A 13,416-nucleotide genomic window follows, 5' to 3' on the forward strand; every position below is an offset into this window, starting at 1 on the left:
GTTTTTTACGCGGGAAGCGAGTGATTATGCGAGGTGAGTATGTATTTTTATCCATGTATGTACGTGCAAGTGTAAGTTATGTACCCCCTTTTTTTTCATTTAGTTGGTATGGAGAACACCGTAGAGGTTGCTGTATTTTTTTTTTTTTTTTTTTTTTTTCTCTGTTATATTATACTTGTGAGAAAAAAAAGTGGGTTCGTCAGCACTGCTTTTCCTGATACATTGTTTTTATGAGTGATGTAGTTAAGAGGTTCTTTACGATAAGAAGAAATATTTTTTTTCCGTGACCCCAGGAATATTGGGGAAGATTTTTTCATACAAATTATTCAACGTTATTTACCTATTTTAGACAAAAAAAAACACAATTCCATCAGCAATTAAAGTTGAAAAGGTTTTAACGACCATTTTAACGTAAGTATCATTTAATTGTTAATTAATGTTTGGTTTTCAAATAAACTAGACATTTTATGACGAATTAAATTTTTAATTATCATTTAATAGAACGTCAATCAAGAAAGAAAGTTTACTCATGAAATAAAGTATCAATGAAAAAATAAAAAATTTAACCGTTGATCGAATTAACGTGTAATTAAGAAGAATCAAATTATAATTATTAATATAGTAAATAAATTTTGTAAAAACCCAAAAGCTCAGAGTTAGTGGTTGAAACATGATTTTTAAACTAACAATGTCATTTACCGCATGCATATTTTTTTTTTTTTTTGTAGAAACGCTCACACGCGCGTACTTGATTCTCATTTTTTTCCTCCAACCACCATCAAGTAATCGATCGATCGACCGATACAACGAATCCCTTTTCGTCTCCATCATTTCTCGTTCTCAAGTATGTAATCACGTCCCCCCCTGCATCTGCATCGAATTGAATATGTACAGGGGAACGCCGACCAAGAAACATCTCGACTCCTCCCTCAGGTGTATCGCGTTCCTCTCGTTATCACGATTTAATTCTCTCCTCTCCGAGCGTTTCAATCGCGCACTGTACACACGTTTTACTCCTTGGCTGTATATATATACATACGCACGTTGCATTGTTTCTTTTATTGCGCGCGCGAGTTTTATTTATCGCGTGCGACACACATTTTCCCTCTATCTCCTCTTGGTCGCTAGTTGCTTTGTGCTGGTGTATCTTTTTTTTTTTTTCTTTCTTTCTTTCTTTTAAACGTAGAGAGAGAGAGAACAGTACGACGCGTATACGTGAGTCCGCGAGTCACGATAAAAGTTTTATTTTACTTTCAACAACAATAACTCTGCATATTGTGTAAAACGTAGAGTTTTGGAGGAGAAAAAACCTCTACTGTTCCTTTCAACGAATAAAGTTTTCCTCCACAGGGGCGCACAAGCTCCGCGTGAGCTTTTTTTATTTTTATTTTCATAGCAACTGCGTCTTATACCTTATGGTAATGCACAAAAGTATTATATGCATACTCCGCAGCTGTGAAGAGAGTGTATGTGTGTATTTATGTGTATGGTCATCGACGTGGAATGCAATCGGCGCGCGACATCGTAAGAGATCGAGAGGAGGCCTTGGTCGCAAGAGTCTTCTTTTACTTTGGCCTCCGCGCATGGATATAACATATGGATATACATAGCTTACCCGAGGCATCGGTTGTGTTTGTTTTTATCTCAATTTCGTGTAAGTTCATACGTGTATGGGTATCGATGTTCAATTTGCATCTCACGGTTTTTCACTTTGGGACTGTGTGAATTGTTACAGGGATTTCATTTTTTTTTATCCCCCCAAAACACTCCAAAAATGATGGAATCGACATTAATTTTGCACAAAAAAAACTAAACAACCACTCCGACACACGGCAATCTTTTGGCAAGTACAGTTTTTGATTTTTCATTTTTTTTTTTTTTTTTTTTAAGCATTGAAACACAAGTGAGCAACTTTTTCAGAATTCAAGAATTTAATGTAAACAAAGTTAAAATTCCTGAAGTAAAAAAAAAAAAAAAAAAAAAAAAACAATAATAATAGTGATCCGCGTACACCTTAACTAATAATTTCTTATAGGCATATATATCATAATACACCTCTGTTGTGTGTTCACGTACACATTATGTGAATGCACAGTATAGTTATACATTGTAATAATGGCAGCCTCTATATTTGCGATTTTTATTTTTCTCCGCTTCTACACATGCATACGTTACAATGCGTGTTCGAATTTTCTTAACCCTTTTTCACGGCCGTTCCTCAGCATCTTTCGCGTCCCAAGGTCCACGAGCGAGAGACCCTGGACGCGCAGCAGGCGCGAAAAGTGAGGCGAAGCTCTTTGTTTCGTAAAACTGATGTGGAGCTCGAGGGGGAGGTTTACTCTTTTCAGGCCTTGCCCGAGGGCTTCGACGGGTTTATGGGTGTTGTTAAACCGATGGTTTTGTCCAACGGAAGGAATGTCGGAAATAATGGCCACGTCTTCGGAAGGAAGGAACGTGACGCGCGACGCTGCAATATTTTTCAAAGACAATGAAGCCTCACTGGTTACAAGGAGACATCAGAAGCGCCGAATATTTCTTGTTGCGTGAAACACAAATAAATATTTAGTTTTTTTCTCTTCAATATTAAAATGATCAGAATAATCAAAACTACTTTAACCTCGACTTTAACCGTTTTGGTGGTGACGATCAACCCTATACCTTTTCTTTAGAGTTACCACCTTGACTCTGTTGATAAATGCATGTCTCATTCGACGAAAAACTCTTTTAAACTCCTCCTCAAACTTCCTTTAATATCTCCTATACCTTCGTAAAGTACATTGTATTGCATAGGAAGCTAATGGTAGAAACAGTTTTGTTTTTTTTTTTTTTTTTTTTTTTTTTTCTTGCGTGTGTTATAAACATGCAACTGAATAAATTATCAAACACAATGTGCATATAATTTGAGTATAAGCACTTTTTGAAAAAGATTACATCTTCCACACGTCACCGTCACAGCTTACAACTAAACGTATAATAGAATCCTATCAAGCGAAAGGTAGCATAATATATACGAAACTCATGAAGACTCTCTTTTTCTCGGATAATAGACGCTCATTTTTTCTCCCTCCCTCTTTCCGCACGCGATCCCGAAGCGGATGGTATTCAAAGGTATGCTTCACATCTACGTTGCTACTGAAAGCTCGGAGGAATCGGCGGATTATACACTTACATCTGTCAGCCCGAAACTTCATTGCTCACGTGTAGACTTGCAAAATGCACTCCGTCAGACTCCGGGGTGATGTGATGAGCGGGAAAAGAAAGTGGAAGGGTGGCAGAGAGAGAGAGAGAGTTACCGATCACGAGTCGAGGCCAGAATTTCGATCGGCTCTCTTTCGGTCGCTGAACCCATCACGTTACACTCCCCGTTGGTTATACATGCAAGAAAAAGGGGACCACTTCTCGTCTTCTTCGCGTTACATGTACATACACACTTAGCCGCGACCCGCTGGAATGCGGCTCCTTACCGATCTCTCCCTCATCTGGAATTTCCAAAGCCGAGGTCGTCCCCTTATTCCCTCCCGATTTCTTTGTCCGAGGCGACGATTTTTCCTCGTACAAGAAAGCCTCGCTCTCCTCGGTACCCGGTACAATTTCAGGGCTTCCGCTCTCATTTTGTATCGATATCTCTCACAACGCACGACGACCGTCCGATCTAGATTTTCCAATTACTTGCTTCTCCCAGCAAACGAAGCACCTTGGAAAAGAAAAAAAAAATAAAAAAAAAGAATCGCAAGTTAAGCCTTACCTGCCACCCTGCCACCCATTACAAACACGCGTATTACCCATACACCGCCGGCACTTACGCAATATCCCCGGTCGTCGCACAGATCCGATCGATCAGAGGGGGCGATCCTCCCTCCTCGTTGGATAGAAAAAAGCCCCCTCCCTCTTTACATTGCAGAGCAAAACGACGCGTCCAATTGGCCTTTTCTTCCGCGCGATGTAGACGTCTGGAGAGCGCGGCGGTGCTTTGAAACAGCCGATCCGCGAGATTGCGAGTACATAGCCTTCTCTCGTGGAAACGAGCGTAATTCAAAGGGGAAAAGTGGCTGATGCGGGAGCTGATGTTTATGGGGTGCGCTGTACGGGCGGAGGGAAACAAAGAGCCGTGTATCGGGTTAAATGCGAAGTGGGAATAAGCTGCGGGGGGTTATTTTTTCTTTTTTTGTTCACTGCACCGGTGATGAATGGAGGAAAGAGGAGGGCCGCGCGGTAAGTTATTGCTGCTGTGTATATACGTATAGACTTTGTCGTGGAAACGACTGACTGGCTTTGGCTCATGTGGATCTATTTTTAGCTGTCTGCAACTGGTCATTTTCTTGGTAAAAAAAAAAAAAATGTAAATCTATCATTTCCAATCGACACTGAAACAAGTTGTGTCCATGCAAAAACATAACTAACATACCCAAAAACTTGCGTAGATATTATCCATAAAATGAATTTCACATTATTCCTCAAATAATGATTTTCGTCCGTTTGTGTTTGTTTCAGGTGTGAACTTGCGGTGTAGAGCTTGATAAATCGTGCAAACCCTCAAACCCGCGGAACTTTGCTACACACGTATGTAATTAACAGTTGTTACCTATACGATAAACAATACATATATCCACATGCACATTTTAAATGTCTTTTTTAAATAATGTAAAAATCTTGTGTAATTTAGCTCTATACGTAAACTATTATCGCACAGTAATTTTTTGTGTTTGTTAATATTACTTAAAGTATAGAAAATACCCGAAATTCATGTAATTACTGTCATTTCATTTGTGCAATTTAGTAAATTGTACAAGCATATATTACAAATGTATATTAATATAGGTATGGTTACAGTAAAACGCACTGACCTCCCAACACAAAATTCAAGAGACCACCTTTTTTTGCGCGTACATATTTCTGGATTAATTTCAACTGCACGTGAAAAAGAAAAAATCAGCCTACTGGAACTGAAAAAAAAAAATAAAAAGACCCTCTTTACGGGTATCGATTTACATTCCAAAAGTGGCACCAACACCCCTGGAGTCCACGCCCCCCTTCCATCGATACATGCATGTAGACGCGCACTCTGTACGAGGTATGTATAAGAAACCTTGTACGTACAAGAGATCACGATATCTCAGCCTCCTCTTTGCTCTTCTCGGGCTGCTAATCGCGTTTCGAGTATCGCCAACCCGATCTCCTTACGCCCTCCCCCCCATTTTTTTATTCAATCCCACCGATTCCCCACCCTTTTTTTTTTACTTACGCTTCACCGAACGACTTTATCGATCACAAAAGGTGAAACACGTACAGTGTTGTCTCCCTCTTACGGAACAGACGTTGGGTGCACACGACGGTCGCATTATTGATCGATCTATGGAGGGCAGTTGTAAGGATCGTTCGTGTCTCTGGATATAACGGACCATTTGAGAGGGATTGGAAAAACGGCGCGTCAGTGCGTGTACCGTTCCTGGCGACGACGATGCCTATACGCACACTGCATCTAATCTCCGTCCGATACCGATTTGCGGACTTGTTGCAGTAAAGTTTCGGGCTTTGCTCGAAATAAGTGGCTCAAGTATTATAGTTGCAAAGCGTACTGATTTATCCACGCGATAAGCAATTTCTCGCAAGTAAACTCGTGCGGCGTATGATAAAATGACGTATGTGTATACATAATAACTCAAGATGTCGTTTCTCGTATATCTACATACTTTACCGCTGCTTTGACGTTTAATCTCAAGGTCGTGCTCTTCAACGATTGATAAATAAAGCCCCCGGACGTGCTGCACGACAACTGAAAAACCACAAAAATGTCAAACCAAACAAATCCCGTTTGTCCGTGGATTATAAATTTCCTACTCAAGCTATATGACTTTACAGCGTCGTTTCAGAAAAACCACGACCTTGCGACCATAGAGTTACAACAGTCGCCGTCTCCGATGTGTTATTCTTTCATCGCAAGTTAGTGTGCGCGTAAAAGTTGTAGGTATATACGGTGCGTAGGAGATCGTGTACGCGGATATGCATGTGTTGACCATACGTTTTGGGGTACAAAATGGCCCTTAGCTCAAGATATTAAAACCACCTCGCCCTTTCAATCCAACGATAACCAACCAATCACTGTTGTCGTGTTTACGACTCTCGATAAGCTTTTGGTACGCAAGAGTTGTACCGTTGATCAATCAAAGGTGACGACTGAATTTAAACGTTTGTTTCTTTTATTTTTGAAGTACCATTTTATTAAAAAAAAAGAAAAAACAAAACAAAAAAAAAACATTATAATAATAAGACTCGTTCAACACGTACATTGTATATATATTCGAAAATTTGCATGCCTTACAATAACAATAGCAACAACAATTTTATTCAATGTATTATCGACCGTCGAGAGGATTCATCGAGCAATAACTTTAACTTTAACTTCAACAAAAATATTCTCGCTGTACAATACATGGGCTCCTCTTTCGATACGAGGATCGTTACCTTTGCCATTATAAATACTAAATCTTGACTGTGTGATCAATACAAGTGCCAACGAATTCATAGATACATGTATACATGCATACATATAATATTTAACAACAAAAACTGTATGTATGTATAAATATGGGTAACACACGAAAGTCTTTGAAACAATATGGCAACACTTTGTAATATAAATATATATATATGCGTATAAAAATATAACAACAACAACAACAACAACAACAACAACAACATAATATTATTATCATCGCTTTGAGCGAATTTCTTAGAACTAACGTATATAACTGCTTTCTCCATATCGCGGCGTGTGGCGATCGACGCGTGCACCCGTAGTGGTTTCCGACGCATCAGTGTTGCTTGTACCGATTTTGCCACCACCAGCGGGACAGGTGACGACGATTGGTGTGGCACTCTGTGCAATCGTCGTGTGGATAGTCAAAAAGAGAAAAAAAAAAAAAAAATAAGCAATCGAATTAAAAATTTGCCTCCAAAAAGGCCCTCGGACGGTATTAAACTGAGTCTCGCGGCACCATCGAGCAACAAATCCCACTTTTTAACTAAATTGGGAAGGTATACCCTGGTTGGGCCACCGCCAAGGTATAGGATTTGTTGTTCGACAACACTGCAATTTCCAGTCAAGTGTACTCGTATATATATATATACGTACTCGAGCAGAAACTCCAGTCGTAGACGCTGTGGCTGCACCTCGTCCTCCCCGAGGGTAGCCTCCTCGTGCGCAGCGTCTCCTCCGACGACACGGACATCATCTCCAGGGCGTCCCCTCCAGTGACCGGTCTCGCTTGTCCCTGATGGTTCGCGGCTCTCCTCCTTGTTCTCCTGCGCCTCGGCTGGTCCATCAGCTCGAGAACGACGTGGAGCCTCCGCGTGACGGCCGCCTCGTTCGGCGGACCGACCAGCCGCTGGAGGGCCGCGTCGACCCGCGCGAACATCCGGTTCAACGACCTGTCGTCCTGGTGTGCCGCCGCGACGCCTGTGGTTCGGTTGTTGGTGGTGGTGCGACCCCCATTGTTGTTGGTGGTGGTGCGACCGCGAGTTTGACGCCGGCTTTGGGACACCTGCTGCTGGTGGTTGTTACTCGCGGGGCGAGTGCGGCTGGATCGGGATGACATTTTCCGCGCTTAGAGAGATAGATATAGGTAAAGAGGTGTTTAGTGCTCGAGACGCGCAAACTGACTGCTTATATATTTACGTATAGGTGTACCTTTCGGCCGATTTTCGCGAAATCCCGCCCACGAGGATTATTCATACAAGTGTGGGTATATTGTTGTACGTGTACGTGTATATATATATATATGCGTGGGTACACACGATCCCTCTGTACATTTGTTTTCTCCCTGATGTATGCGAGTCTCCTTGAGACGCGGTGCGATGTTTGTGTTTCGCTGTTCTGACCGAGTGTGCGCATCAGGTACGTTGTTGGCCCCTTTCACCCTTCGACATGGATTCCACAAAGTAACAAAGTTTGAGGGAGGAGAGGGGGGGGTAAAAAACTTCCCCCAGAACTTGAACACCAGAAAAGCAACTAACGAAAAATCTTTCGCTTCGTTGGCGCTTGCCGTAATTATTTCCAATCCGAGGTCTCGCAAGAGCATGCATGTATCAATACATTACATAATATATTCACGTGGATCAACTCCAATTCAACGTCGAGAGTTACCGATCTATGGACGTCCGTGTGTATATCTATTCTATAGTAACGATATAGGGTTGGTTTGTGCGTATGGGTTGGGTGTATGTAAATTACCAGTATTACCAATGGAAAGGATACTTTTTGTTCACGGTATAGTCTTGGAAAAAAGAAAAAGAAAGAAAGAAAATCGTTAGTGATGATCGTTCGGTGTAAAACGACAATAAAGATCACCATCGGCTCCTCTCCCTCTCTATACAATGCACGTACACTCGACGCGAAAGTGTGCGTACACCTTTTCTAACAACAATATACATACATATAACCGTTTCCCCAAAGCACCTCGACCAATGTCGCTCTCTATACCGTGTATACATGTATTTATACCTACAAGTGAAAAAACCTACACATATCTAGTGCGAAACTCACACACACACACACACACACACACACACACACACACACACACACAAATACGTGGAGTAAAGTAGCCGCAAATATATGTACCACTCGGACTCGTTTCCCAATGGACTTTTATCCGTGTGATTGCAGAGGCAGCGAGAGTACACGCAGTGGCGATGAAGAAGCTATAACGGGACAACCCCGTAGGAGGAGAGCGGTGCACAAGGTGCGACCATGTCGAAGATGCAGTGCCGGCAATTCGTGCAGAATGCCTGGAAGAAGGACCTGTGCTCAAATTGCTTCAAGTCCCGGGAGGAGCACCTCGCGACCCAAGACCTCGTCAGGCCCGTCGTCGTCAAAACGGCCCTCAGCGTCAAGAGGGTCGTGCACAAAGTGCAGGTACGCCTTGGAAGCTTTCTCTCTCTCTCTCTCTCTCTCTCGATATGTTCTATCATAGATTGACGATCGTTACTTTTTCGATGCGGTTTTTTTCGATCGATCGTTGTATACACTGTATAAAGTCTTTTTAATCTTTCGTGGGTGGAAGTTTATTTTACGTATATTTTGAGACCCTTTGGCAATGAGAAAAAAGGAGTCTTGGGTTGTTGAAGGAAAAAAAGTCCAGTACCAGCGTGACCTTAGCCTTCCTCCGCCACGAGGTTGTCGACCTTGGCGGTACACGGTCGCGCGCGCAGATATCGCTTCGAGATATACATCGCATCCGCGTGTACATGCTGTACTTATACACATATATATACACAGCGAATGCTCGCGGCGACGAGCGAAATCTGGGTTATCCTCCTCCTCCTCCTCCTCCTCCTTCTATTCGCGATAAGCACGCGGAAGCGCGTCCAGAAATGAGGTCGACGTCGCGCGCAGAGTCCGAGGTATGTGTATATGGTAAAATATACTTGCCAAGGAAACAATCATATGCGATTGATAGTTGCTAAAAAATTTGGTATAAGCTGCCTCCAATGGTAGTACTAATCGTCAACTCAACGCGAGAAGGTCCGCTGCATAATTTGACTGAAAGAGCTGCTGGACACTGTCTTTTTTTTTCTCTACTCGGGTTTTACCGAAAGTTGCGTATACTTTTTTCTTTTTTTTTTTAGTAAAAAATAAAATTGATTTGTTCAAACTTACTTTGTTAATTGCAAGGCTGAAACCTGAATCGAAACAAATGGCATAACGAAGCAGAGTAGTATTTTTTTTTTTTTTTCTTTTTTCCACTCGCGATAATTATACATCCGTGCACGGCGTTCATTTCACTCTTGCAATTTTTACGATACACTATACTCTCGAACAAAACCACTTTTCTCTCACCCATACGCGCACAAGTATATATTATAACATATACGTACAATTATAGTACGTGATAAATCACGTCTAATTACACGCACGGCTCGTGATTCGCGCATCGCGTGCCCTGCAACTTGCCGTACAACGTGCGCAGTCGTCGATTATATTTTACCATTAACAAACAATAACAGGAGCGAAAGCGCTTACTTGATAAAACAAGTGCATATTACGCGCCAGAGGGGACACATCTAAGAAGCTTTCCCCTTTTACACGGGACGTACGGTGTAGAGGAAAGGAAAAGAAGAAGAAAAAAAAAATACACCACTGATTCGAGCCGGTAGATAAGAGAACCGAACAAATAACAACCGCGGGAAAGCGCGCGATTGTGTTGCGCTCTCGCGTGTATATTATATATATATATGTAAACTTGGAGTGTTCGGGGCGCGAAAAACGAAGAAGGAGATAAGTGAGTTATTATTCGGGCAGCAGCTCTGATGGCCGTAAACTAATTGGGAAATGAGAAGTTTTGCACGGCGCACGAGAGTAGCCGGGAAAGTTGTCAAAGTAACTCTCTGTTATCTATACGGTCTAATCGGTACGCGATGTTACTTTTTTTTTTTTTTTTTTTTTTTTTTTTTTTTTTTTTTTTTTTTTTTTTGTACGGCTAATTTATGGTCAAAGCACCTTTGTCACTGTTGTGGATACTGTCATTTTTTACTCTGCATAGATCAAGAATTTGCATATTGTACTACCGAGACGTGTTAAAACCTTTTTTTTCATTGCATCTCATAATTGATTTTATAAAGTCATCGGGGAAAAACATTAATAACTTCAAATCAATCAGAAGCAAAACGATATACTGAGAGAAAAAAAATTACTGCGCTAGAATGGTCATCTGATAGTGTTTGGTCGTCTAAAGCAGTAGTTTTTGTTGTAAGTATACCACTGATTTTTTTACTGTTTGTACAATAGAAATTACTGTCCAGCAATGAAATGGTAAAAATTAGGTAGGCCAAAGTAAAAAGTCCCTATAAGACGGCGAAATGACACCAGATCACACCATTCTGGCAGAGTAAGTTTTTTTTTTTCTCCCCGTGAATACACTTTGACATCGAAAAAATGAAAAAAATGCCCTCGACGAGAAAACGTGACGATTACGCAAGCAAGCGTCGATACATCGCGACTGTATATTTTTCATCCAATGAACCCGTTGGCTCTCTCTACCCCACCTATAGGGCATCCTGCGCCCAACGAAAGAACCCAACAACAGCACAAACCAAACGCGCCCAAAGCGCAAGACGGTCGCCTTCCCGGACTCGCTGACCGAAATAATCGGCTACGACGGAGGCGACGACTTCGACACCGAGGACTCAAGCCCCCGCCCCGCCGACCAGGACGACCCGGACCATTGCGCCGACACCAGCCTCGAGCCGGACGACCTGCCCGACAGCGAGGAGGAGCGCGCCCTCGGCAACCTCACCCGAGCCAACACGAACTTCAACACGATCACGGCCAACCTCACGGCGCCCCCCCTCGGCCCCGCCCTCATGCTCGGCAGAGCCCCCAAGCCCACCGGCAACAAGCCCACCCTCCTCGTGACCATCACTCCCTTCGGCAGCGACGACGGCACCGTCCCCACGGCCAGGTACGTCGCACACTGCACCCCCTTTTTCCTTCCTCCCCCCAAGCTACAACTGTTCTGGCTCCGTTGACAGGAGGCCGGTCGACAGGAAGCCAGCCGAGCCCGCGGAGCCCACCGCCAACAAGAGCCGCGTCCACGGGGGCGAGACGAGCGCAGCCCCGAGTCTCGGGAAAATCGTCGACATGCCGCTGATCGCGTCGAATCTGATCGCGGTCGGACCGGCCGAGCCAAAGCCAACGCGGCCGAGTGTCACCAGGTCGCCGGCCATCAAGAAGCCGGACAACGAAAAGCCAAGGATCACCGCGAGCGCGGCCACCAAGAGCCTCGGGGGCGTCGAGCTGAAGCTCGCTCCGATCGGCAGGACCGAGGCAAAGGCGCAGGTACGTTGTGTTTCTTTTTTGTTTTGACGAATCAAGTCGCAAAGGTTAAAATTGTTATCGCAGGAGACGGCGTCGAGGTGCCTCGCCGATCTGGCCGAGCGCAAGGTGGAGGGCGAGGCGGCGCAGGAGAAGAGAATGTGCTCGGAGAGCCGGGAGTCGGCCGGCGAGCCCGACGGCAAAGCCGACGAGGAAGTCGTGGCTGAGCCCCCAGCCCTGCCCAAGAGCCCGCCGCCGGTGCTACCCGACGCCCCTGCGGCTCAGCCGTCGTTTTTGTACAGCGCCAAGCCCGCCGTGCCCCAGAAACCGGCCACGCTGCCCGCCAAGGCCGTTGGCTCGAGCTTGGCCTCGCTCCTCAGTGAGAACCGAGCTTACGAGTACAAGCTCAGCCAGGCCGCCGCAGGTGAGGCTGGGCCCCTCGCCCACTCGCGCAGCGAGAGTCAGCTTCTGGCAGCGGTCGATCGGACCAGTCCCAAGAGACCTGGGGACGCTGACCTACTCTTCAAGGCCAGTGTCGTCAAAACTATACTGAAGGACGAACAGGTGATGGCTGGTATAGAGAGAAGGAGGAGGAGGAAGCAAACAAAAGGGGGGAGTGATCGAATGTGGTCGTGCGTTGTTTTAGGCCGAAGCGGAGGACGCGGAAGAGGACGAGGGGGAGAGTAGCGAGGCTTCGTCGTCGTCGATGGGTGAGCAGCAGCAGCGGCAGCAGAGGTCGAGCAAGCGGCGCCAGGCCCCGTTGCCGCCCCACTCGCCGGGCTCCCCTGGGCCAGGGGACACCTCGGGCTCGAGTCTGTTCGCCCGGAATCCCAACCTGAGCCCGAGCAACGGAGGCGCCAAGCCCGACTGCCCCGTCGTGCGGGAGAAGGAGAAGCGCGAGCGCGCCTCCAGCTGCAGTCCCAAGTTCCGTGGACAGCCCGCCGGGGTCTGCGACACCCCCGATCCGGTTGCGCCCGAGCCCGCGCCGAGGAGGAACGTGTCGCTGTCGCAGGACAGCCTGGCTGCGGCGACGGTCACGGTTGCTGCGGCCGTCGCTGGCTACGAGAGGGCGGAGGAGAAGCAGAAGAAGGTCCGCTCCAAGTTCTCCCTGAAAAAGTTCCTCGGCCTGGGATCCAGAAAGGTACGCGTTCCGCGAGCGTGTTTTGGGGTTCATTGATCCACGGGTGATTGGTGATGGTGTGTTTTGGCTCGCAGGACGTGGACATGACGTGCGGAAGCTTGAGTCTGCGCAGCGACGAGATCCCGTCGACGCCCCAGCCGAAACCGAGGCTGGAGATCATTCATCCGCTCGAGTTGGACGGCGCGGCCGTGCAGGTTGTGCGAAACGACCAGATAAACAGCACCGGCAGCGAAAACGCGTCAGTGACTACGACGGCGGATTCCAGGAGGGAACATCAGAGCGTTAGTCCAATTGGCGGAGTCAGCCATGCCGGGCAGCACGTTGCGAGTGAGTTTTTTCTCTATGGATTTTTTTTTTTTTTTTTTGTTTTTTTTTTTTTTATTGATCGATAGATTGTTGAGGGTTTTTTTTTATTAAAGGTATTATTTTAGCAATAATAAAAAGTGGTATGGTATTTCTTTGT

The 13,416-nt window shown here is 45.2% G+C and overlaps 2 protein-coding genes across 2 annotated transcripts in view; one reads left to right on the top strand and one right to left on the bottom strand.

Moving 5' to 3' along the window:
- The window catches only part of LOC106637371 (uncharacterized), a 59,797-nt gene that overhangs the window by 40,165 nt on the left and 6,216 nt on the right, over window positions 1-13,416 (top strand). The window contains 6 exon segments of the mRNA XM_089590263.1: window positions 4,492-4,560; window positions 8,666-8,914; window positions 11,050-11,501; window positions 11,533-12,376; window positions 12,459-12,953; window positions 13,028-13,280. Coding sequence (XP_089446389.1) covers window positions 8,750-8,914; window positions 11,050-11,501; window positions 11,533-12,376; window positions 12,459-12,953; window positions 13,028-13,280 — 2,209 coding nt within the window. The 5' untranslated portion in view covers window positions 4,492-4,560; window positions 8,666-8,749.
- Window positions 6,680-7,640, bottom strand: LOC106637372 (uncharacterized). Its single transcript, XM_014350139.3, has 2 exons — window positions 7,133-7,640; window positions 6,680-6,877 (listed from the first exon to the last, which is right to left on the bottom strand). The coding sequence occupies exons 1-2, from the start codon at window positions 7,593-7,595 to the stop codon at window positions 6,813-6,815; spliced, it is 528 nt and encodes a 175-aa protein (XP_014205625.2). The 5' UTR covers window positions 7,596-7,640; the 3' UTR covers window positions 6,680-6,812.

Source organism: Copidosoma floridanum, unplaced genomic scaffold (genome assembly GCF_036245765.1).
Source record: "Copidosoma floridanum isolate Cflo_tuat_1 unplaced genomic scaffold, Cflo_Japanese_pri ptg000012l, whole genome shotgun sequence".
Taxonomy (NCBI): domain Eukaryota; kingdom Metazoa; phylum Arthropoda; class Insecta; order Hymenoptera; family Encyrtidae; genus Copidosoma; species Copidosoma floridanum.

Excerpts from the sequence above, each read along its gene's own strand:
- LOC106637372 (XM_014350139.3), bottom strand. The coding sequence starts at position 7,595 with ATGTCATCCCGATCCAGCCGCACTCGCCCCGCGAGTAACAACCACCAG. Across the intron at positions 6,878-7,132 it reads CGACTGGAGTTTCTGCTCGA|AGTGCCACACCAATCGTCGT; the intron begins GTACGTATATAT and ends ACGATTGCACAG.